The sequence below is a fragment of the Lagenorhynchus albirostris genome, chromosome 8 (assembly GCF_949774975.1).
Source record: "Lagenorhynchus albirostris chromosome 8, mLagAlb1.1, whole genome shotgun sequence".
Classification (NCBI taxonomy): Eukaryota; Metazoa; Chordata; class Mammalia; order Artiodactyla; family Delphinidae; genus Lagenorhynchus; species Lagenorhynchus albirostris.
The window spans coordinates 13,717,188-13,740,901 of record NC_083102.1 but is presented as its reverse complement, the minus strand read 5'-3'; the positions used below and the strand labels follow the sequence as shown (position 1 = coordinate 13,740,901).

Sequence of the window (23,714 nt, the reverse complement as noted above, 5' to 3'; positions counted from 1 at the left end):
TATACAATGGAATATTACTCAGCCATAAAAAAGAACAAAATAATGTCATTTGCAGCAATGTGGATGCAACTAGAATTATCATACTAAGTGAAGTCAGAAAGAGAAAGACAAATACCATATAATATCACTTATATGTGGAATCTAAAACATGACACAAATGAACCTATCTATGAAACAGAAACAGAAACATGGACATAGAGACAGACTGGTGGTTGCCAAGGGGGAGGGGGAAGGGGGCTGGAGGAGGGATGGAGTGGGAGGTGGGGTTTGGCAGATGTAAGCTTTTATAAATAGAATGGATAAACAACAAAGTCCTACTGTATAGCACAGAAAACTATATTCAATATCGTATGATAAACCATAATGGAAAAGAATATCTAAAAACAGGTATATACATGTATAACTGAATCACTATGCTGTACAGCAGACATTAGCACAACACCGTAAATCAACTATACTTCAGGGAGTTCCCTGGTGGCCTAGTGGTTAGGATTCCGGGCTTTCACTGCTGTGGCCCATGTTTAATCCCTGGGCAGGGAACTGAGATCCTACAAGCTGTGTGGCGAGGCCAAAAAAAGAAAAAAAAAAAAACCTATACTTCAATATGAAATAAATATTGATTAAAAGAAAACATTAAAAAAACCAAAATGGTAAACATTTAAATTTAAACAAATATTGACTGTATAAAACAAGGCTAATTTCTAACTTCTGGGATTAAGAAAATAATAGAAGCAATATTTACACAGTACATCTTACATGCCTGGCATTGTTCTGAGTGTTTTACACACATTCTTTTAATTCTCAAAATAACACTTTGATATAGGAACTATTATTTTTATCTACTTGACATATGCAGAAACTGAGGCACAGGACGGCTAAGTACTTTTCCCAAATTCACACAAGTAGTATATAAGTTTGAATGGAACTAGTCAGGATTCAAGTGTTCAAGATTCTTTTATTGTTCAGGAGAATGATAAAAGGTATAGATTAGCGTAAATTGTTAAACTAAGGTATGTTAAGTTACAGGGTCTGTTTTCCAGGGTAATCACTAAAAGAACAGAAATTCACTATGTAACTTCCAAATTAGTAGATGAGGGGGAAAACAAAAAATCAAATGTGGAAACAGCTAAGAGAAGATCAAAAAGGGAAAAGAAAAATAGAAAAAGCAGGTCAAATAGCAAAAACCAAAACAGACAGTAGAATAAATAAATTCAAATGTATAGGTAATCACAACAAATGGATAAACCACAATATTTAACTTTTGATTAAAAGAGAAAGATTGTCATACTGAAAAAATAACCAGTTCTACAGTGTTTACAGGAAATATAACTAAAATGTAAACAAAAGAGCTTGAAAGTAAAATAGTGAACAGTAGCTTAAAAAAAAGCTGGCTTAGTTATATATATTAATATCAAACGAAACAGACTTAAGGCATAAAAGCATTACTAGAAATAAAAAGCATCCACTTTCTATTGCTAATAGGCTCAATTTAACAGGAAGATAAAAGTTTTAAACTTCTATATACTTCATAATAGTTTTTAAATATATACAATAAAAATTGATGGAATTACAAGGAGAACCGACAAATTCATAGTGAATGTTAACATACCTTTGAGTAACTGACACAAGAAGCAGACAAAGAAATCAATAAGGATAAAGAAGATTAGAACCACACAATTAACACACTTCATCTAACACCACATCCAAAAGACTCTGCATACACAGAATTTTACCAAAACTAACCATGTACTACACCCATAAAGCAAGCCTCAACAAAATTCGAAGAATCTCTTATATAGCCTGACCACAATGCAATCCATTTGAATTTAAATTTTAAAACTAATTTTAAAAATAGAAATAAATCATGGGTCATCTAATCTATGAGATCAAAAAAGGAGAAAAGTTTGTTCCTCTAAAAAAGAAAAATATTAGTAAAATTAATAAATCTCTGCAAGATTGATCAAGAAAAAAGACAGGGAGAGAAAAAAGATTAGAACTGTAAAAGGGGACAAAATTAAAGATGGCATAGACACTAAAAGGGATATTATAAGTAACTTTATGACAGTAAAAGTTTGAAAATAAATAAAATGAACAAACTCCTAGAAAAAATATCAACTTACCAAGTTGACTCAAGGAAAAACAGAAAACCTGACTGGTCCTAAAACAATTATAAGAAATTGGGTCAGTAGTTTAAAATCTTCTCAGGAATTAAACATCAGGCCCAGAAATTTTTAGAAACATGATCATTCAGGAAAAAAATAATTCTAATTTCACAGGATTTTTTCAGGATAGGAAAAGAATCCATCCCAATCTCATTTTTATGAGGCTAGGAATTTCATAATATAAAAACCAGGCATCATTTATACTGTACACCTGTAACTTATATAATATTGTACATCAACTATACTTCAATTAAAAAAACAGGCAAAGACAGTATGAAACAATTATAGACCAATCTTATTCAAACGTAAATACAAAAATCTTAGACCAAATACTGGCAATACAAAGTTCACCATCATGTGCATATGTGCATGTGTACACAGGCTACGTATGACTTCAGTCTGGGAATGCAATGGACTTAACATTAGAAAATTAATGCAAATCACTGCGTTAACAAGTAAAGGAGAACAAAACATTGGCTCTTAATTAACATAGAAATAGCACTCAATAAACTTCAATTTCCATACACAATTAAAAAAAAAAAACTCCTGGCATACTAGAAATAAAACTAGAATTGATTAGCAATGCCAAAGGTTCCAAACATTCACACATGCTTAAGGAAAAACATTTTAAAATTACTCCTTTTACAATTAGGAAAAAAAGAAGAAAAGAATAATCTTCCAGCTATCACCACGTCTATTCAGCACGATACAGGAGATCTTAGCCACTATAATAAGACAATAAAAAGAAATAAAATGTGTAAGAATTGAAAAGGAAAAACAAACTGCTATTCACAGATATTAATTTCTATACAGATATCTAGAACATATAGATAACTATACAGATAATTCAAATAAATTATCAGTAGATTCTGAGTTAAGGTATTTTAGTAAAGTTGCAGGATATAAGATAGAAAAGTCAACTGCATTTCTACACATCAGCAGGGAGAAAATACAGCAACAAAAAAATGTAACTAGGGATGTAAGGCACAACATGATTAACTATAGTTAATGATGCTGTATGGTAATTTGGACGTTGCTAAGAAAATAAATATTAAAAATTCTCACAAGAAAAAAAATGGGTAGGGGTTAACTATATGAGGTGCTGGATGTTAACTAAACCTACTGCAGTAATCACTTGGCAATATATACTTGTGTCAAGTCATCGTGCTCTACACCTTAAACTTCTACAGTGTTGTATGTCAATTATCTCTCAAAAAAACTGGAGAAATTTTTTTTGAAAAAGGAAAAGAAGAAGCTAATAAATCCCTAAAGAAAAAAAAAATCTAACAAAAAAAAAAATCTAACAAGACCTTAATGGAGAAAATTAGAGAACTACTGAAAAATAGTAAAGAACGTTTAAATGAGATGCTATCACGTATATGAATAGAAAGCCTTGGCATCATTATGATGTCAGTTCTCCCCAAACTGATAATAGACAATGCAATTTCAAGTTAAAAAAAATCACAACAGTGTTTTTTGTAAAAACCAACGGGCAGATTTTAAAATTTCTAAAGAGGAGCAAAAGACCAAGAGGCAAGACAATTTGAGGAAAAATAAGGTGGGGATTTGCCTTATCACATGCTTAAACGTACTGTAAAGCTCTTCTACATGAGAGAGTGTGATGTTGACACAGAGACACACAGACCAATGAAACAGAAGAGGCCAGAAACAGAGGGTGTGTATTTGCTAACTCAACACCTGACACAGACAGCACTGAAAACAGGTGCAAAAAAGATGGCCTACTTACAAAAGCAGTACTTAGCAGCTAAGTCTGAAATTAAGCTATAAAATGTATTCACATTTTGCCAAATCTGGCTCAGTTTTGGCGGGTTTAAAAATCGACTGACTTCTGGAAATGAATGGTAGATGGCTGCACTACAATGTGAATGTGTTTAATGCCACTGAACCTTACACTTAAAAATGGTTAAGATGGTAAATTTTATGTCTATTTTATCACAATTTTTAAATTTTATTTTTTTGCTGAGTAGACTTTAAGACTTTTTTTTTGCTGTTCTTTCGTCCGTAAGAACATATCTTTCTAAAGATGTAGAGTCGAATTACAACATATTAAACAAATCACTTGGAATATTTCTTCTCTATGCGGTTTATCCTTTATCTCATATATATTTTGGTTCGTCTCATTTTGATTTTTGTTTTGGTTTTTTTTTTTTTGATTTACTTTTTGAATACTTCTTTTTGTTTTTACTTTTTTATCCTAACATTTTATTTTTTTAATGGCTTACTTCTTTCTTTAAAATTTTTTATTTTATATTGGAGTATAGTTGATTAACAACGTTGTCTTAGTTTCAGGTGTACAGCAAAGTGATTCAATTATACATATATCTATTCTTTTTCAAATTCTTTTCCCCTTTAGGTTATTACAGAATATTGAGCAGAGCTCCCTGTGCTATACGATAGGTCCTTGTTGGTAATCTATCTTAAATATAACAGTGTATACATGTCAATCCCAAACTCTACATGTTTTAAATATATTTTTAAAAAGTGGTCTTTGGAAAAACTGGTAATTCATCTGCATAAGAATGAAATTGGACCTACACTTCACCACACGCAAGGAGAGGTTAATACAGTTCTTAAAATGTTAAAAATTTTTAAAGAAAATTCAGGACAAATATTTTATGGTCTCAGGATAAGGAAGGATTTCTTACGACACAAAAGGTATAAAACCTCCAAAAAAAAAAAGAAAAGAAAAAAAGTATAAAACTATAAAGGAAAGAATGGATAAATACTTCTCTTCATTAACAGATATCATAAGCTGACAGGAGTTCATTTATTTTCAACACACATTTAATACTCAGAAACTTGAAGAGTTCCAAAACTAACTAATGAAGAACACAACCTTCCCCCTCAACAAAACAAACTACAAGCATAGACATTTCACAGCAGAAGAAGCATAAATGGCCACTGAACATGTGAAGAGACACTTCACCTCACCAGGACTCAGGGATATGAAAATGGAGACCTTATTTTACACCGAAGACTAGAAAAGCGCAGACGTCAGACTACACCAAATGTGCAGTACAATCACTGTGGAAAAGAATCTGGCATCCCCTGGCAGAACTGAGGAGGGACCAGCCTACCTCCCAGCAGGCGCACCCCTGAACACCTACCCCAAGGAAGCCTGCACACACATGGCCCGGGAGGAGCGTCAAGAACAGAGCCCTGAGAGAAGCCTCCAGGCAACAGTCCAGAGTAGCTCCATTCAGATGAGGTTCAAGGACAGGAGAGACTATCTGTGCTGACAGACGTTGGAACAGCAGTGGTTTACAGGGTGGGCACTGACTGGAAGGGGGCAGGAGGGGACCTTCTGGGTGATGAAAATGATCTACAGCTGGATCAGAGCGTTGGCTACTGCAAGCGTACGTACCTTCCTCAAAACTCACTGAACTATATACTTAATATCTGTGCATGTCACCGAGTATAAATTTTAACTTAAAAAGCCTCAAAAAAAAAGGAAGAGAAAGAGAAGGAGGGACGTAGGTAAGAGCTGGTTATGTGAGCCACTTAATCTTCTGAAGGGGGATAATTTGTTTCACATGCTTTACCAGTAGCAATTTGCACATAATTGCACCCTAAGCACAAATTTATTTTATCCACTCAAAAAACGGGCTCAAATTCTCTTCTTGGCAACACATTTTAGCAAGTTTAATCCAAGATTTGAAAATAAGGCTACCCAGGACTTCCCCATTTACTCTCAACTGACTAAGTGAAAATACTAGGACATACTTAGGAAAATAAAAAAGGTTGAACAATAAACAGTAGTTCAGCTGTATGACTTTACAGGCAAAGGCTGTAAATGTCACAAATGATTGCCTCTTCCTTTTCTGGACTAATCAATGAGGATATATTTACATGATCAATCCCAGCATCAAATAATTCAGAACTTACTTGGTACCCACCCCTTCTCTCCCCATAGCTCCTCCGTGAAAAAAGAGGAAGATGGGGCAACAAGGGCACCAGCCACCAGCAGGACCATCAACTCCCAATTTCGTGCAGGGAGCTTCCCGCCTCCTTACTCTGTGTGTGCGTCTGTGTATGAAGCCCATCAAAACTAAACCCTTCTGTGTCTAAACTTCCCGTACCACACACAAAAGCCCAGGCACAAAGCAGACACAAGTGACATATTTCATACCCGTTTCTTGCAGGATTGCAATAGGCCTCTTCAATAAGGTACATTTTGTTCAGATCCTTCCACGAGCCTCCATCTAAGACTTGCCACCGATATGGCAAATGGAAGTGAACTCTACTGCACCTCTCTGAAATAAAGATATAAAGAAGTGAGCACACTGGCAATACACAGCCTGGCCCAGTCCCACGGTTCTCAAGGGGTATGGGGCTGCCTGCTGACCTGGGAACATTCTGGAAATCTGTGAGGGAGCCTTTTTTAATGCAGTCATACCTGAGCATTTAGATACCAAACACTATGCATTTTAGGATATACACTTTCCTTTTATGTCTCCCTTGTTAATAGGACATTAAACACATTAAACTGATTTTTTAAAAACTGTGTGTGGTGGGTTACATTATGTATGAATTTCATGTCATGAGAGTAAAGAAGCTCATCATGAGATAGACGGTCGAAGGCTCCATGTCTGCAGGGGCAGTCTGTCGGTGCATTACTGCTATACACGTGACACTTGGATGGGGCGTGGTCACACCAGAAACGGGAGCAGGTTCGTCTCTACCAGAACCATCCCAACCCCAGCAGGTCCTACAGCAGGTGAGTCAGCAGTGTGGTTTCAGCCCACCTTGATCTTTCTGGCTGCTAAGTTACTCACCCCTCCTCAACACATCCCACCCCCCAAAGGCATTGTACACACAGCCCGGGTCTACGGTTTCCATCCAACTACTCCCCCATGCCTTCCGTGTGCTCCCAGGGCCTGTACCTCCTAGCACCTCCTGCCCACCTTGCCTTGGCTCATGCCAGCCGCTCACCTGGAATGCTGCCCACACCCTCCCTCTACCTTTCAACAGACTGTGAGGTTCTGGTACATCCTGACGGAGGAATGTTGTGAGAGGAAAGAGAGACACGAAAGAAGAGCAATGGGAATCTTCACACTGACACCTGCAGGATTTATACTATTAGGTAGAAAGATACATAGGTGTGGAATGCCTCTATTTGGGTAAAAGAATAGAAAAAACAAGATTAGCCAGACTCGGACTAAATACACATATATGCACACATTAGTCCTTGCTGTGTGTGGGGGGGTGGGGGCGATGGGAGGACTGGGTGGCGCAGCACAAAGTTATGAGGAGAGATTTGTTTTGAATTTTGAACCGCAAAAATATATAGTCCAAAAAATTAAACATCTAGTTAAGTGAAAAAAGATACAAAAGAGCGTTCATAGAGTGCACCTGTGTAAAGAGAAAGACTAAACATACACACTTGTGCTTGTATAAAATCTTGATGGAAAAATATTCAAGGAACTAGTAATAATGACTGTTTCTGAAGGGAATCTGGGTGCTGGGGAAAAGGGTTGTGACGAAGACATTTCTTACTGTCTTTTGTACATTTTTAATTCATCTTTCAAAATAATAACAGTGAAGCATGGCTAACTTGACACCTGAAAAAAATTAAAATTTTCTAACATCGTACGCAGTCTTTCAGGCAAGTCTTAATGCCACTTCTTTCCCAGAGACCCTGCCAGGGAGCAATGGGGTGGCAGGGACCGGGGAGGAAGTGGGGAGACGGCCTGGGCTTGTCAAAGACCAGGCTTGGGTCCAGGCCAACAGGGCTTAGAGAACAGGAGGAGGGACCCCAACCAAGGAAATCTCTGCCAAGTTCAACCAGGCTGGAAACAGCCCCACTGGGGAGTCAGGATGTCCTGACCTGTCCAGAGTTAGGGCAGGGATGGCTCACACCAGGCCAAACGGAGCCCTCTTAGACTCCTGACCAGGGGTGTGGACAATAAAGTGATAACCAGGGGCTCGACCTGAAGAGATAAGGCCACAGCTGTGGTCCAGAGGTCACGACCAAATAAGATTTCCTGTTTCCTCCTAAGGGGCACTAAGGGAAATGATGAGGAATGAGTGTTCAGTCGCTCATCTATACAGCCCAGCACAGGTGAGTCCTGGACAACCTGAAGAAAGGCTCTCCCCTTAAGAAGGCACCTGTCAGGGTAGGAGCACCACCCACCCCTTTCCAGGCTGACACTTCCTTGGGAAGGACATAGGGGCCAGGGGAAGGCACTGTGAGGCCTGAGGCTTCTAGCTCTTAATCCAACCTGAGCATGGAGCCCATGCTGCTCACAAGCTGGCAGGTGCCCTGAGGAGGAGGATGCCACGCAGGCCACTGCAGCCATGAAGATGGCAAGAGCGGAGTCCTAGCTCAGCGCTGGGGGTGTAAAGCCCCTTCTCTGCTACAACTTTCCTGGTCCTTCTGTCCCGTCTCTCAGTTTCCCACCCTTCTTCCAATGTTCCCCACCTCACTGTTGCATTCCCAAGTCTAGGTTTTCTAGAAGGTTAGTCACAGAAACCAAATCAAATTGGCAAAGTACCCACATCCACATCCCCTTTCTCCCTACTTCCCTTAAAATGACAGATCACAGAGAAGAAGAAATCCAAAAGCACTGGAAAACAGAAGTACCATCAAAAGACCAGAATTACTAAAGAATTCCTAAAAATATGAAGCAGTAAGAACCAAACCAACAAAGAGAGAAAAATACATGCAGAATATGCAGAAGAGAGCCACCCCAGAAGTAGGAAGGAGCTGGGGGCTTCACAAACTCAGAGTCAGATGTAACAAGGAGCAAGAAAGACACCTGGACAAGAGCACTGAGAGGAATCAGGACCCAGTGGAGCAAGTGCCCCATCAGTGCCTTGCTTGTGCCCAGCAACCTTGTTCTTTGTCCCATGGAACACGTGGGTGTGGATATAGGGGCTGGAGAGAGAAGCATGCGAGAAAGCCATCAAAGCCCCCGCCCTGACCTTCGAACATACGCTAGCAGCCCCCGCAACCAAGCAAGACTTACCGCCTCTTCCCCATTAAGCCTGGAATCAGAATCGGCCTCCACCAGTAGGCACAGGGATTTGAGTACCAACATGGGCACACAACCAAGAGCCACCCAACACACGAGGAAAAATAACACAGACAGGCAGCTAACTCACACAGAAGAATCAAGCCCTAAGGAAATAATTTTTGGAGAAAACAGATCAAGAGAAACAACCAGACCTAAACATAAAAGCTAAGCCTATAAACTTCTGGGAAAAAAAAAAAAACCATAGGAGAGACATTTTCCTGGGCCTGGAAGAGACAAAGATTTTTAGGGCACAAAAAACACAAACCATTAAAAAATATATTAAATGGACATCAACATAAAACATATTCTTCCAAAGATACTGTAAAAAAAAAAAATGAACATGAAAGACACAGACTGGGAGAATATATTTTCAATACCTATATCTGACAAAGACATGAATAAAGAATATTCAAAACTACTAGAAGTCAATAATGAGAGATCAAACAACCCAATAAAAAAATGGGCCAAACAGTCACAAAAGACCACACGTTGTATGATTCCATTTATATGAAATATCCAGGCAAACCCAGAGACATAATGTAAATGCCAGGAGCTGGGGGGAGGAAAGAATGGGTAGTGACTGCTAATGGTTATGGATTTCTTTGGAGGTGATGAAAATGTTCTAATATCGACTGTGATGATGGTTGCACAACTCTGACTACATTAAAAACTATTAAATGGGTGAATTGTATACTATATGAAATATACTTAATATCTTAACAAAACTGTTATCTGCCTGTAAAATAGGCAAAAGATTTAAACAGATACTTCACAGAAGACATACAAATGGCCAACAGGCACATGAAAATAAATGTTAAATATCATTACTCATCAGGGAAATGCAAATGAAAGCCACAATGAGATATTACTCATTTGCTAGGATGGCTAAAATTTATAGGACTGACAATACCAAGTGTTGGCAAGGATGTAGAGCAACCAAAACACTCACACACTGCTGGTGGGAAGGCGAAATATATCCACTTTGGAAGACAGTCTGGCTGTATCTCGTAATGTTAAACACACATTTATCATATGATCAGACATTCCACTTCTAGGTCTTTACCCAAGAGAGGAAGACATACATCCACATGAAAACTTGTACATGAATACTGATAGAGGCTTTATTTATAAAAGCCCAAAACTGGAAACCCAAATGTTCATCAACATATAAATGGATAAACAACTTGTAGTTAATCCATGCAACAGGAGAATACATGCTGTATGATTACATTTATATAAAATTCTGGAAAACACACATCTACTCTACATCAACAGAAAGTAGATCAGGATTGCCTTGGGTCGGGAAACTGGGAGGTGAGGATCGACTGTATAGGGGCATAAGGGGGATTTTTGGAATGAGAGAACTGTTCCGTATCTAGATTATAGTGATAGTTACAGGGGCAAACATACTTACCCAAACTCAAAGCGTATACTTAAAATGGGTGCATTTTATTGTATGTAAATTATAACTAATAATGTTGATTTTTAAGGCTATATATATATATATACATATATATATACACATATACACACACACACACATATATATGTATATATACAGCACATATTCCTTGACCTAGTATTCCATTTCCAGGAATCTATCTATGGAAATACACACGTGTACTCAGATGCTCAAGGGAAAAAACTCACTCTAATCAAATACTACAAAGTTGTTTTTAAAAACCCCATAGACATACACATACACACTAATGTAGAAAAAAATCTCAAGGACACACCATTAAGTAAAAGAAGCAGATTAAATAATGTGCATGTTCCCATCTGTTGAAAAATATGTGAAACAAATATGACCACACGTCACGTGTTTACCTTCAGAGAAGGCTGAAGGAAGACTTCAGACTTTACTCTGTATCATTTCACTCTTTTACAAAGTGAAAGTATTCATGAATTGCTTGGGTAGTTTTTAAAGACTGAAAACAAAACAGGAAGTTTTGGCGTTTGTTTTTTTTTTTTTAAGCAGAGTCACCAAATTTGAGAAGGAATCTTTCTTCAATCAAAGCCCAGGACAGCAGCAAGAACAAAGGTTTAGTGAAAATACAGTCTCACACCCACACCCACACAAAAAACAAGATTTGCTACTTCTGATAAAAGAGAGAATGTGGAGAGAAACCCCAAACTTAAATAAATACTCATCCCCCAAGAGTGAACACAGGTGTCTCCTCCTGAGGGAGGGCATTCCTAGGTTCTAAGGTATCTCTGAGACTACAACCTCCCTCCATAAGGGACACTAGACTGGGCATCCAAGTGCCTTTGCAGGTCTCTGACCTCACGCTACGTTGACCAAGGGGCAACACTTGACACTCATTTGCTGCATGAACCAAACAGTCATGCTCCCCATCTACAGTTTGATCTTTAGAAACTCAAGTAATTCCTACCACCCTCAACTCCTCAACAAAATCACTGAAGTGCCACCAGCTCACAATTAAGATGGCCTGACCCTCTCTGGACGGCGGGGAGAGGACCTCGAGGGGTGGTGTCAGAGCAGAGCTCTGGGAACCAGAAGCAGTTATCCCGCCCACAAGTGGATGAAGGGGTTTCCCCTGACTCACCTTGAAAGGTACAACGTTTCCAGATATGGAACAAGCAAATCTGATCACTCTCCTCTTGGTTGGCAGTGTTTGGGGACACAGAACCTGCATCTCTTCTTTCTACAAAGAAACACTGCAAAGATGTATCACCGATGCTTCTGACACGGAGTTGGGGTAGTTCAAGGTACAAAGGAGAGAAAAAAGGATTCATTCATCCCTCTGCACGAGGCAAAAGTGGGCAAGGCAACCTCACAAAATCTTATAAAGTTCTGGATGAAAGGACCCTCAGACATAAGGTGGGCCCTCTGCTTTTTAGGGAGGAATCAGGGAGCCCAAGGTCACAGGGCTGCTTGCCAAATCCAGGATGTCATTGTTGGGGGCTGGGGGTGAGTCTTTTCTCAACTCTGGCTGTGCACCCAATTCACTAGGAGACCTGTTTAAAAATAGAAGTGCCCGGCTCTACCTCAGATTGACTCAATCAGAAGCCTTCAACAGTGGAACCTGGGACACTTTTTTAATAGGGGGGAACCACTAACCAACACATTTTCCTTCTGTATCTACTGATGTGATGAGCCCAGAGAGCAAGTGAAGGCTGCATTTTATCAACTAGATTTGATTGCAAAAGCAAATACTTGTCAATGAACTATTAGAATCGGGTGCCAATACCAAGAAAAAAATAACAATAAACAGAAAGCCCACAATTCAAAATGAAACCTAATTTAGGTTAATTATAAAAATTGTAGGGACTTCCCTGGTGGCGCAGTGGTTAAGAATCCGCCTGCCAATGAGGGGCACACGGGCTGGAGCCCTGGTCCAGGAAGAGCCCACATGCTGCGGAGCAACTAAGCCCGTGCGCCACAACTCCTGAGCCTGCGCTCTAGGGCCTATGCGCCACAACTACTGAGCCCGCGAGCCACAACTACTGAAGCCCTTGTGCCTAGAGCCCATGCTCCACAACAAAAGAAGCCACCGTAATGAGCTCACACACAGCAGTGAAGACCCAACGCAGCCAAAAATAAATAAAAATAATTTTTTTCAAATATTGTAATATAACAAGAGCGTGCAAGTGCTCTCAAAGTTTACCTTTACTAGAAGTGCTTCAATGAGCCATTACCTAATAATTACACTTCGGTGGGCCCCAACTGCCACCATATAAGCATATAAAACTCATTAGCAAACCCTCCCTATTTTGTTATTCATCTTCCCTGTTGTTTTATAGGCCCCTCAGACAGCCACAGGCTGCACCTTAAAACCCACACCTGTGGAGCCTTAGAGCTGGCCTCCCTCTCCCCCCCAGGCGCAGGTATCCTCCCCTCCCTTTCTAACAAGGCCATAATCCAATTGACACTTTTAACAAACTATTTAAAGCAAAACCTGTTTGCTTCTAGGCTTCTTACTGTTGAAAGAAACTAACCAAAAATAATTGAAGAAAATGTAAAGAAAAAACATATGACAAGGACAACTTTCAAATATAAAAATCAGGTAAGATTAGAGTGATAAGTTTGTTTGCTGGTCATCCTGGCACTGGTATTTTAGGAAGTGTTCTATTAAAAATCCTAGATTATCACTACAGCTAACAAGTGGGGGGGAGCCACGGCTCACAGTCACTAAGGTATAAACAAGGCCCAGGACAGTGGCCAGCACATGGCCAGGACTCAAATTTGTTGAATGACAAAATGGATCATCAGAATGGCCAGCCTACAGCAGATACTGTGAAAATCCAAAGGACACCAAGGCATCACAGCCTCCCTGAGGGACCATGGTATTCACATCCCAACCAACAGGTACTCAAGAAATGCTTATTAAATAAACAATCTCTGTTCAAAATCCCATTTGCCTGTCACTAAGCTTGATATTTCTCAAAAAAATTTTTTTAAAAAGTGTCCTGACAGATTCATCCATTCAACAAATGTCTCAGTGCCTACTGTGGTCGGCACTGTCTAGAGATGAGCGGTGAACAAAGTCAATCTGCAGTGACGAAAAAGACCCATTCATGTCAAGAAGAAAGCTAAAATTAAAATATGCTTCATTCAAAAATAAGTAAGTAAATAAAATATGCTTCATTCACTCATTAAAAAAATATATATATATGAACAGAATGCAACGCAAAGGATGGCCCCAGAGTTGTACAGCACGGCATTAACTCTGGGGTCCCTCACTGGAAAACAAGCTCTCCAGGGGGGCAGAGGGAAGACTGGATAGGGAGAAGCAGCATCTCCCATCTCTGTGCAGATGAGGCCCAGAGAGAATTCACCCACCCTCGACACCAGTCGGCATTTGTTTAGAATGTCTTGCTCGTTCACAGCTCTGACTTCAACTCATCTTCACAGTCCCCACTGGCCAGCAGTGGATGGCCAACTGCATTTTACTAGAAGCAGCACAGACTTGCCCAAAGTTACACATGCCATTTAGCAGTCAGCTGGCATCCAGGAGCCCCAGCCCAGAGCCTTACCAGAAGTCCCCTGTGACACATAGGGAGAAGACGGCACTCTGATGGAGGGAGAGCTCTTATTCTTGATGTCATGAGCATTTCTGTAAATGGAAGGCAGCCTGCTCACCAGCTCTGACCTCATGCCCAACTTCTCCAGTTTTTCCAGGTTCTCAGAATTAGAGAAATCATGGGATCTCTTACAGCCAGTGCCAAACTTGCATTCACCCTGTGAAAAATACTGGCAGATGTGGAGTTTGACACATTGCTTTTTAAAGGAACAAGAGCCATAGGGTCCATGTCCTTTGTTGTAATGAAGGCAGATCTGTTAACAGAGAAGGAAAAAAGACAGCAGCTTAGAAAGGCCTCACACAACACCACCTCCTTACTGAACCTACTATTACTTCCTACTAGAGGAAGAGGTTCCTCCAGAGACCTAGCCAAGGCTGCGATCCCATCGCGACACTGGTCGCACAGCTCTGAGAACACCCCTCACTCTAGATGGACGCCGCTAGCACATGCCCTTGGTAAATGGGACCCGGGGAGGACAGCGGACTGCTCAGAACAAGCCCCTCCGCCGGGAAAATCCAAAGTACATCCAGCTGATCAGAGCTGCTCCCTTCACATGAAACAACATTTTAATGTAACTCACACAGCAAACCTTACGCTACTAACAAACCTTACACGCTACCTACCCCCTGCCCCCACTGATTCACCAACTCTCTCTAACCCAGGGCCCAGTTTCTCCCAACACTTTTTTTCTCCAATTCTAGGTCAAAGAGGCTCTGAGAGTTTAAAGTATCTTCAAGAAAGCCAAATACAGCCCTTTCATTTCCCAAGTGCAAAATGAGACTCAGAGAAGCTAACAGGCTTGCCCTGGGTCACACAGCTGTCTAACACACCTGGCACATACAGTACCTGCTGGACTGGGTTGTTGGTAAGGTGGGGCTTGAACTTGAATCAACTGTTCCTTTTCCTCTACATTCCACGTTCTTGGAGATGGGAACTAAACCAGAGACCACCAAGGGCCCACTCACTCAACTCACAGGCATTACACTGAACAGAGGGCTACAGAACCCAGGCCCAGATCAGCAGGGGGTCCCTTCTGGAAATGGAAGCCCCGAGGGAAAAGATCAGAGGGAGCTGGGCCCTAACCTTGATCCTGCCACTTACAAGCTGTCTGACCTTGGGCAGGCCACTCACCAGCTCTGAGATTCCGTTTTTTAATCCCCCAAATGGGAATAATGCCACCTACATTGCTGGGCTATTGTGAGAATTAAATAAGAAATATACCAAGTGACTAATACAATGCCTGAACACAGTGGGTGCTCAACTCATGGTGGCGGCCCCCAAATGGTCAACTGATAAGGGGGCTAGCCTGAGAGTAGCAGACCCGGCAGGAAAGCTGCCCTGGATCCGAGCTTTTGGTCACAGCCCCCATGTGTTGGCAACTGTGTCCTGAAGCACCCCACACACCCCAGGAGACAGAGGCTGCGCATTCCAGGCCGGTCACCTGCTGATTCAGTTCTCACACCACTAACAAGGTGATCACTCCAAAAAGTTAATGCCTACCCTCCCAACACAACCTCGCCCCAACTCCTGCCCGTGACACAGGAGGCTGTATGGCTAAGCCTCCACCTTCGCATTTCTCTCTCCCCTCCCCCTAAGTCCAGGTCGTGCCGACTTACACACTGTGCCCTGACCAGGTAGGCTCCCCGTTCTCTGCCTCCCTCTTCCCACACCTTCATCCTTCACTCACCCTCCAGCACCCAGAGCAGGCACCATCTACTCCAGGGCACCTTCCCCGGTGCCCAAACTGTGCCCCCGAGACCAGAGCACTGACTCCTGCTAAAGCACCTACAACAGCACCTTGCTATCATCCGCTACTGTCCCACCCAGTAGCTGTGCCCCCCGGAAGAGCAGAAAGGGTCTTTCACCTCCTTACCACCAGTGCCTCATCTGTAATGGATTGTCAACAAAGGTTAGGTGAATTAAATCTATACTAGTTTTCAAAAGGCAAAGGAAAACACTTAATACCTGTTACGTGCCAGTCGTTTGCTATGTAGCATCCTTCTCAAATGGGAGGTTCCAACTGAGTAATAAGGAAGCACTGTCATTAAAATATACCCATCTAATCCCTGTTGCCTCATCCAAGAAGCAGTGCCAGGGCGTCCCATGGAACCTGTGCTGGCCACAGAACGACCACTCAGACCTGCCACAGAGCACAGGCAACTCTCGGCCCAGCTGCTGCCCTTTGCAGCCGCCCTCTTTACACAGAGGGAGCTCCCAAGGGCTGCTCTCAGCCAATGACCGGGCAGGTTGTTCTGGGGAGACACAGGATGCCAACCAACAGGGACTTTAGCTCAGAACTTTTCGCTGGCTGGGTAGAAGCTTCCTGAGAACTGCACTGCAGTCAGGGTCTCTTCCTACCGGGTCCCTTTCCTTCCCCTTCTCCTGCCACAGATGTCAGAGCACCAACACCATCTGAAGCCTTCCCCACCTTCTTCTGCTCCCTCCCCAATAAATCTCTCACACTTCCAATCCCACCTTGGTGTCCGCTTCTCTTAGGACTCAAGCTAGTCCATGACCATTGCAGTGAGCTTCAAAACAAGTGGGTGGTTACTGTCTGAAATGCAGTATGAGAATTCACATCAACCCAAGTTAGAAAACTGCCCCACAGACCTCCGGGGTCTGGTGGTACCTGCATTTTTCTAAGTCCTGCTAGACAGGGACGGGCCAGCTGGAATCTCTCACTCCCTCCGCTCTGTGTGACAACTGGCTGCAGCCACTGGCCAAATGGGCTCCCCCAACCTCACAGAAGCCCTGCAAAGGAGGTACCAGCCCAACTGACATAGAGGGAAAGGAGGCTTCAAGAGGGAGCAAGGTTGGCACAAGATCTCAGGGCTAAAAATCAGCAGAGCCAGGAGCTCAGTCCAGGTCTCCCTCCAGGCAGACCCCAGCGATCACAGTGCGGCCCTTGGCCTCTCTTCCGCCATGTCTTCCTGTCTCCCCACCTACTGGTCCCTCCCTCATCACTTACACTCAGGCCCACCCTCTCCTGGCACTCACCTCCGGCAAGAGCAAGGGGTCGTTCTGTAACAAGAGCACGGAGAGCTCACTGAAGCTGAGGTGGTCCACGCCCTGAGTTTTCAGCACGCGCATGTTGTGTTCGGACGTCAAGTTGTGACCGTTCCTACAGTCCTTCCTGCAAAGAAGCAGGGCTAGGGTCACAGTTGAAACGTCTCCCCAAAACCCTTATGTTGAAGTCCTAACTCCCAGTACCTCAGAAGTGACTGTATTTGGAGTCTTTCAAAAAGGTGATTAAGTTAAAATGAGTTCACTGGGGGGCCTAATCCAATCTGACCGGCGCCCTTATAAGAAAAGGGGATCAGGACACAAAAGGAAGACCATGTAAAGACACAGGGAGAAGAAGGCATCTGCAAGCCAAGGTTGGCGTCGGGAGACACCAACCTGCTGACACCCTGAACTCTGACTTCCTAGCCTTGAAAACTGTGAGAAAATAAGTTTCTGTTGTTTAAGCCACCCAGTCTGTGGTACCTTGTTAAGGCAACCCAAGCAAACTAATACAGCTGGTAAAATCAATCTTTAAGAAAAATTTTCAGGAATAGTTCCTGACATTATTTAGAGGCACCAGAGAAAACCAGCATGTCTATGCCATGAAAAATCATAGTGCTTATTTACAAAGGAAGAGATGGTGCCTTGCAAGCACCTCTCAGCAGGCTTTTGATGAGAATGATGGAGCCATTCCCCCAGTCACAGCGTGCCCGTCTCTGGGCACTTACTGGCATTTAACATTGGCTGAATAAATGAGTGTGGATACAGGCGTGTACACACACACACACACACACACACCCCACTACTGAGGCCCAGCCCTTTCTTCTGCTCCCCTCCTGCATTCTTTTGATCAACAAGCCCCTCTTGAACACTCTCTGTGAGCCAGGCACTGGCACCACGCCCCAGTGATCCAAAGATAAGCCTTCAAATGATCACCTGAGTCAACAGGACCCAGAAGAGTCAGGTAAATAGCATTTGCTTGACTCAAGACACTGCCATACCTATGATAAGCATCTCAAAAGAAAATTGAACCCCTGGATCTACTCCCCCAAACCTGCGCCTCCCATGGGCTCCCCCATCTTAGTAAAGGGCAACTTCCCTCTTCCACTGCACAGGCTGAAAACCTTGGAGTCATCCAACTCCTCTCCTTCTCTCTAGTGGAGACACAGACAATGAGATGACTCTAAAATGCTGTGGGAAATGCAAGGTCAGCTATGCACAGGATGCATCAGCGCAGAGAGGGGGCACCTGAGCCTGACAGAAGTGGGGGAAGCAATCAAGGGATGGTGCCTGGAAGGTATAAAACCTGAGCCAAATACTTAGGGTTGAGGAACCAGGCACGGAGAGCAGGGAAGAACATTCTAGGCAGAGGGGCTTGGTAATTACGATGATGATGATGGCTACTAAAACTCATTGGGCATCTCCCACAAACCAAGGTTTGCCTAAATGTTTGGTTTCATTTTGCCTAAATGGGTTTGCCTAAATGTTTAGGGTTTGCCTAAATGTTTCGTGAGTTAACTCGTACTGTCCTCAACAAGCCTATAAGGTGGGTAATACTATCCCATTTTGCAGATGAGGGAACTGAGGCTCAGATAAAAACTAATTTGCCCAAGATCACTCAGCGGGCAAGGAGCAGAGCCAGGGTAGAGACAAGGCAGGCTTGCCTTGGAGCTGGGCTCTGAACCACTGTGCTCACTGCCCCCTAAGCACAGGATGGAATTGGGGACCTGGGACCCTCCCCAACTGTCGCCAATGAACAAAAGCAGCAGTGATGATCTACTTCTGAGACAGCTGACCCTGTGGTTGAGGAAGACAAGTAACTTCGCAGGGAAAGTATAGAATGCGCAGCTGACCACACCCACTCTCCCTTATGCAACCCAGAAACAGCCAGAGAAGGAAGGTTCAACAAACTGTCCTGTGTAAACCACAAGGAAGAGGGAAAAAAGAAGAAAACTCCGGATCAACCAGGCCAGTAAATACCAGATTTCCAAGACAAATAAAATCTGACCCCAAATTTTGGGAATTAGCCTAATAGGGCTGCCATCTTTATTTTACCCACTACGGACATTAATAAGGCCCACCAGTGGTCCCCGTCATTAGGTCCCTCCATCCACCATTTATTGTGTCTGCCTTCCTCTCCAGGTGTGCCCTCCTTCCGCCCGCCCGGAGGTGCTGCCTCTCCACCAGCTCCCCCTGCGGGCCCGACTGCCCCAGGGCTCCCTCCACTCTCAGCCTCCACCCGGATCAAACCCACTCCTGGTGCCGCAGCCATGGCATACACTGCCCAGCAAGTCCCAAAACTAGCATCTCAGGGCCCTGGTGATCCTCCCAAGCTTCAGACCTGGATAGCTACCCCCTGGGCACACTTTGAAACAAAACCCTCTCCTGCTCTCTGTCAACAGTAAGAAAGGGAAGTCAGCTCTGTGTCAACAGTAATAAAGAAAAATGAGTCATCGCCTCTTGGATCCTGTCACCACCTCTCACCAACTCTCCCAAATTCCTCACACATACGTCCCTTCCTCTTCAGGGTGCTTCCCAGGGATCACATCTCCCAGCTCCCCCTGCACCCAGGCAGAGTCATGAGACATCCTGTGGTGCAGGTGCCATGGACAGAAAGATAGCTACCATTCCAGACCCGGCCCATAAAAACCTCCCACCAGCTCTCTACTTGCCATCTCCTCCACCTGCTCCTCAGAACCTGATACCCAGATGGCCTTAGGAGCCATGGGTTGAGGAGGGCAGAGTCTAGGTCCGCCAGCCTGGGTCCCTAAATGACTGTGTACATCAAGGTCCCTACCCCATGCTGACTATTAAACCTTACCCTTAGACCTGATGTGAGCAACAAATAATGTCCACCATGTTACGGCAGAAAAAAGAAAAGAAACTAATTCTTCTAAATAACGGGGCTAGCTTCCAAACAGGTCTGCATCACATCCTCCTCTAAATAAGCACCGCACCACTAAGATCTCTTCCTCAAACGCACACCTGATGGCTACTCGCCTGCCATTTGACGGGCCCCATCACCTTCAGGGTGAGGTCCAAATTCTTTAGCATTAACCTCATTAATCCACTCCACAAATCTCACTGAGCACCTGCCAGGCGCCGAGCACAGAGCTGAGGGCCGGAAAAGGCCAGCCAGGGCCAAGACAGAGGGGCCCCTGCTCTCCGAGTGTTCAGTTCTACTGAAGGAATGCGCGGCCATGACGGGCGCTATGAGAAAAGTAAACGGAACAATGTGATGGAGAGGAAGCAAAGTGATGCCTGAGTCCTGAACGATACAGCAGGCAAACCAGGAAAGGCGGTCCAGGAGAGCAGAGGTCACGAGATAGACTGGGAGTGTTCCAGGACCAGAAGGGCATCAACGGAGGGGACCAGGATGGAGGGACGGCAGGGACCAGTTCCCTGAGGGGCGACGGTAAGGAGCTTGCATTTTATTCTAAATGCAGCAGAAGCCACTGCCGGCTTGTAAGCAAGTAAGAAAGGTTTCAGAAGAGTCCTTCGGCTGCTGGGCACAGAGCCCGCCTCTGCGTGGGCCCTCGCGGCCAGCTCTGGAGCCCGGGGCGCTCTGGAGCTCCGAGCAGAAGTCAGCCGCAGCCCCTTTCCTTCTGGAGCTCCCTCCCTCTTCCCTCGGCCAACGCCCTCCAGCCCCACCCCGGTACGGCCCCTCCCAGGGAGTCCCACCCCCTGCTGGGCTCTAAGTCGCTCTCCGAGACCGCGGGGGCCCAGAGGACACCGCTCGACGCGGAGTCCGGCGCACAGTTCCGGGGATTCAGTAAATGCTCGATAAATGTTCGCTGACGGGAATTCCGGGGAGAGGCCAGGGAACAGCCACCTCACTGTCGCCCCCGAATTTACGAAGGGCCACGACCGGGCTGGGAGCGAAGAGGCCGTCTCCCCTCGTCGGGCTCCAGGGCGCAGCGCCTTACCTGTCCCTCAGGATCTTGCACTTGCCGTAGAACACGAACCTGCAGAGGTGCAGCTGAGCGCAGAGCCCCACGCAGCTCGGCTTCGAGCCCTGGTACGCGCCGCACACGCGCAGCGGCGATACGGCCAGCACCAGACGCTCGACGGCCGCCGCGCCGTCCCCGGCCGCCCGCCGCACCACCGCCAAGCGCCCGCGCTCCCGCAACAGCCGTTCCAGCACGTCCCCGCCGACGCTCGCCCGCAAGCGGCGCCGCAGCTCCTCCAGCTCCAAGGCGCCCCCGGCCGCGCACAGCGCCTGGGTCACCTCACGGAGGACGGCGTCGGGAGCCATGGACGTCGAGCCTGGGACTGGAGGGGCGTGGGCGGTTCCCTCGAGGTGGAGACGCCGGCCGGAAATGAAACCGAAAGCTCCTCAGGGCCTGGGGGGAAACAGAATCCGGCCTCGCCACGCCCCCGGCCCACAGCTGAGCGGGGCTCGGCGCCTTCCGGCCCCAGCACCCCCAGCGGCTCTAGGCCTCACGCCCTCCCCGTCGGAAGTCCGCAGCCGCTTCTTTGGCGTCCCGAGGATTCGTCGCCGGGTCCCTCAAAGTGGTGAAAGAATAAGAGTCACCACAGCCTTGGGGGCCGCGCTCGGCGTTCTCGAAGCGCCTTCGCCTGGACGAGGTGGGTGGGGCCGCCCGGGAGCGCGCGCCGCCCCCTCAGAGTCCGGCCTCGGGAAGTAGCGCGGCTAGCTGACCCCGCACCTTTGCCCCCGGCGCTAGGCGGCGCAGCAGGGAACGCCCACCTGCAAACGGCCGGGCTGCGTCGCGGAAGCCGAACTCTAGACGACGCTCAGGGAAACTGGGAAGAGGAACAGGGGCTTCGCCAGGGGAAAGCAATCACGCTGAATTGGAAAACGGGCTTAAGTGTTAGCCTTCTTTTCAGTGCAGGCAGTGAATCCCTTATTTTAAACATGAAAGGGTATATCCTTTTAAAAATAAAAGCCGTTTCTCCCCACCCCTGCTGAGTGAAGATGGAATATTAAAGGCCATTGGGGGCACAGGGACCCTCACAAGCGTCGCTGATGGAAATGTGAAGTGTTAGAGAGAGCCCTTTGGGAAAGTAATCCCGGAATAGTTATTAAAATGTTTAATGGGACTTCCCTGGTGGCGCAGTGGTTGGGAGTCCGCCTGCCGATGCAGGGGACACGGGTTCGTGCCCCGGCCCGGGAAAATCCCACATGCCGCGCGCGGAGCGGCTGGGCCCGTGAGCCATGGCCGCTGGGCCTGCGCGTCCCGAGCCTGTGCTCAGCGGCGGGGGAGGCCACGGCGGTAAGAGGCCCGCGTACCGCAAAAAAAAAAAAAAAAAAGTTTAAATCGATAGCAAGAAGAGAATCCCCTTTGTGTGTGAATGTGGCAGGATATTTTTGAATGGGCGTCGAGACAGCTGAGGAAGGACCCAGTGCTGTTGGCACTGACACTGGTTGTAGAGAGTACGCAGTAGGAGGTACAGGGAAAGTGGGAAAGGAAAGTTGAGGGGCGGAAGAATTGTGGGGAAAAGATACAGTATTACATTAACTTAAAATGAACATAAAATTCTATTTATAGTATTACTACGAAAGTGCAAAAATCTATTAAGTGTATGGATCAAGAGTAGATAGTAACACAGACAAATAAAAATGAATTAATTAGGGGATGGGATGAGGGACAATTTTTCTCTTGGATTTTAATTGTTCTTTTAATTCTTTTAAAAAATTATTTTTATACAGCAGGTTCTTATTAGTTATCTATTTTATACATATTAGTGTGTACATGTCAATCCCTATCTCCCAGTTCAGTTCATTCCCCCCCTCCCCCCACCTTGGTGTCAGTACGTTTGTTCTCTCCATCTCTGTCTCTGTTTCTGCCTTGCAAACCGGTTTATCTGTACCATTTTTCTAGATTCCACATATATGTGTTAATATACAATATTTGTTTTTCTCTTTCTGACTTACTTCACTCTGTATGACAGTCTCTAGGTTCATCCACGTCTCTACAAATGACCCAATTTCGTTCTTTTTTATGGCTGAGTAATATTCCACTGTATATATGTGCCACATCTTCTTTATCCATTCATCTGTTGATGGACACTTAGGTTGCTTCCATGTCCTGGCTATTGTAAATAGTGCTGCAATGAACACTGGGGTGCATGTGTCTTTTTGAATTATTTTTATCTCTGGGTATATACCCAGTGGTGGGATTGCTGGGTAAATTTTTTTAACTGTGTAAAAAATTATTAATAAAATTTTATTTTTAACTTTTAAATTTTATTTATTTATTTTTGGCCACACCACGAGGCTTGTGGGATCTTAGTTCCTGGAACAGGGATTGAACCTGGGCCCCACCCTCCATGAAAGCACTGAGTCCTAACCATTGGACCGCCAGGGAATTCCCTTAACTTTTAAATTTTAATTGTGGTTTTAGTATTGTTTTGTAATAAAAATAACATGTTTTAAAAAAGAAAGGAAGGATGATGCTATTATCCGAAAACTGGGTTCGTTTCTTGGTTGGGTGTTGAGCCAAAA

At 44.6% G+C, this 23,714-nt stretch overlaps 1 protein-coding gene across 5 annotated transcripts in view; it reads right to left on the bottom strand.

Annotated features, from left to right (window-relative positions):
* Window positions 1–21,842, bottom strand: part of PARP12 (poly(ADP-ribose) polymerase family member 12) — a 50,735-nt gene extending 28,893 nt beyond the window's left edge. For 2 of the 5 annotated variants that reach the window (XM_060156546.1, XM_060156547.1), the window contains exons 1-5: window positions 21,175–21,833; window positions 17,243–17,378; window positions 14,198–14,498; window positions 11,767–11,865; window positions 6,313–6,436 (exon numbers count right to left, since the gene is read on the bottom strand). In XM_060156546.1, the coding sequence (XP_060012529.1) occupies window positions 6,313–6,436; window positions 11,767–11,865; window positions 14,198–14,498; window positions 17,243–17,378; window positions 21,175–21,503 (989 nt within the window). In that variant the 5' untranslated portion in view covers window positions 21,504–21,833. Of the gene's footprint in view, window positions 1–6,312; window positions 6,437–11,766; window positions 11,866–14,197; window positions 14,499–17,242; window positions 17,379–21,174 lie in introns of all 5 variants that reach the window. The other 3 variants (XM_060156548.1, XM_060156545.1, XM_060156544.1) reach the window with 3 other exon arrangements.
* Window positions 21,843–23,714: the final 1,872 nt, after the last annotated feature.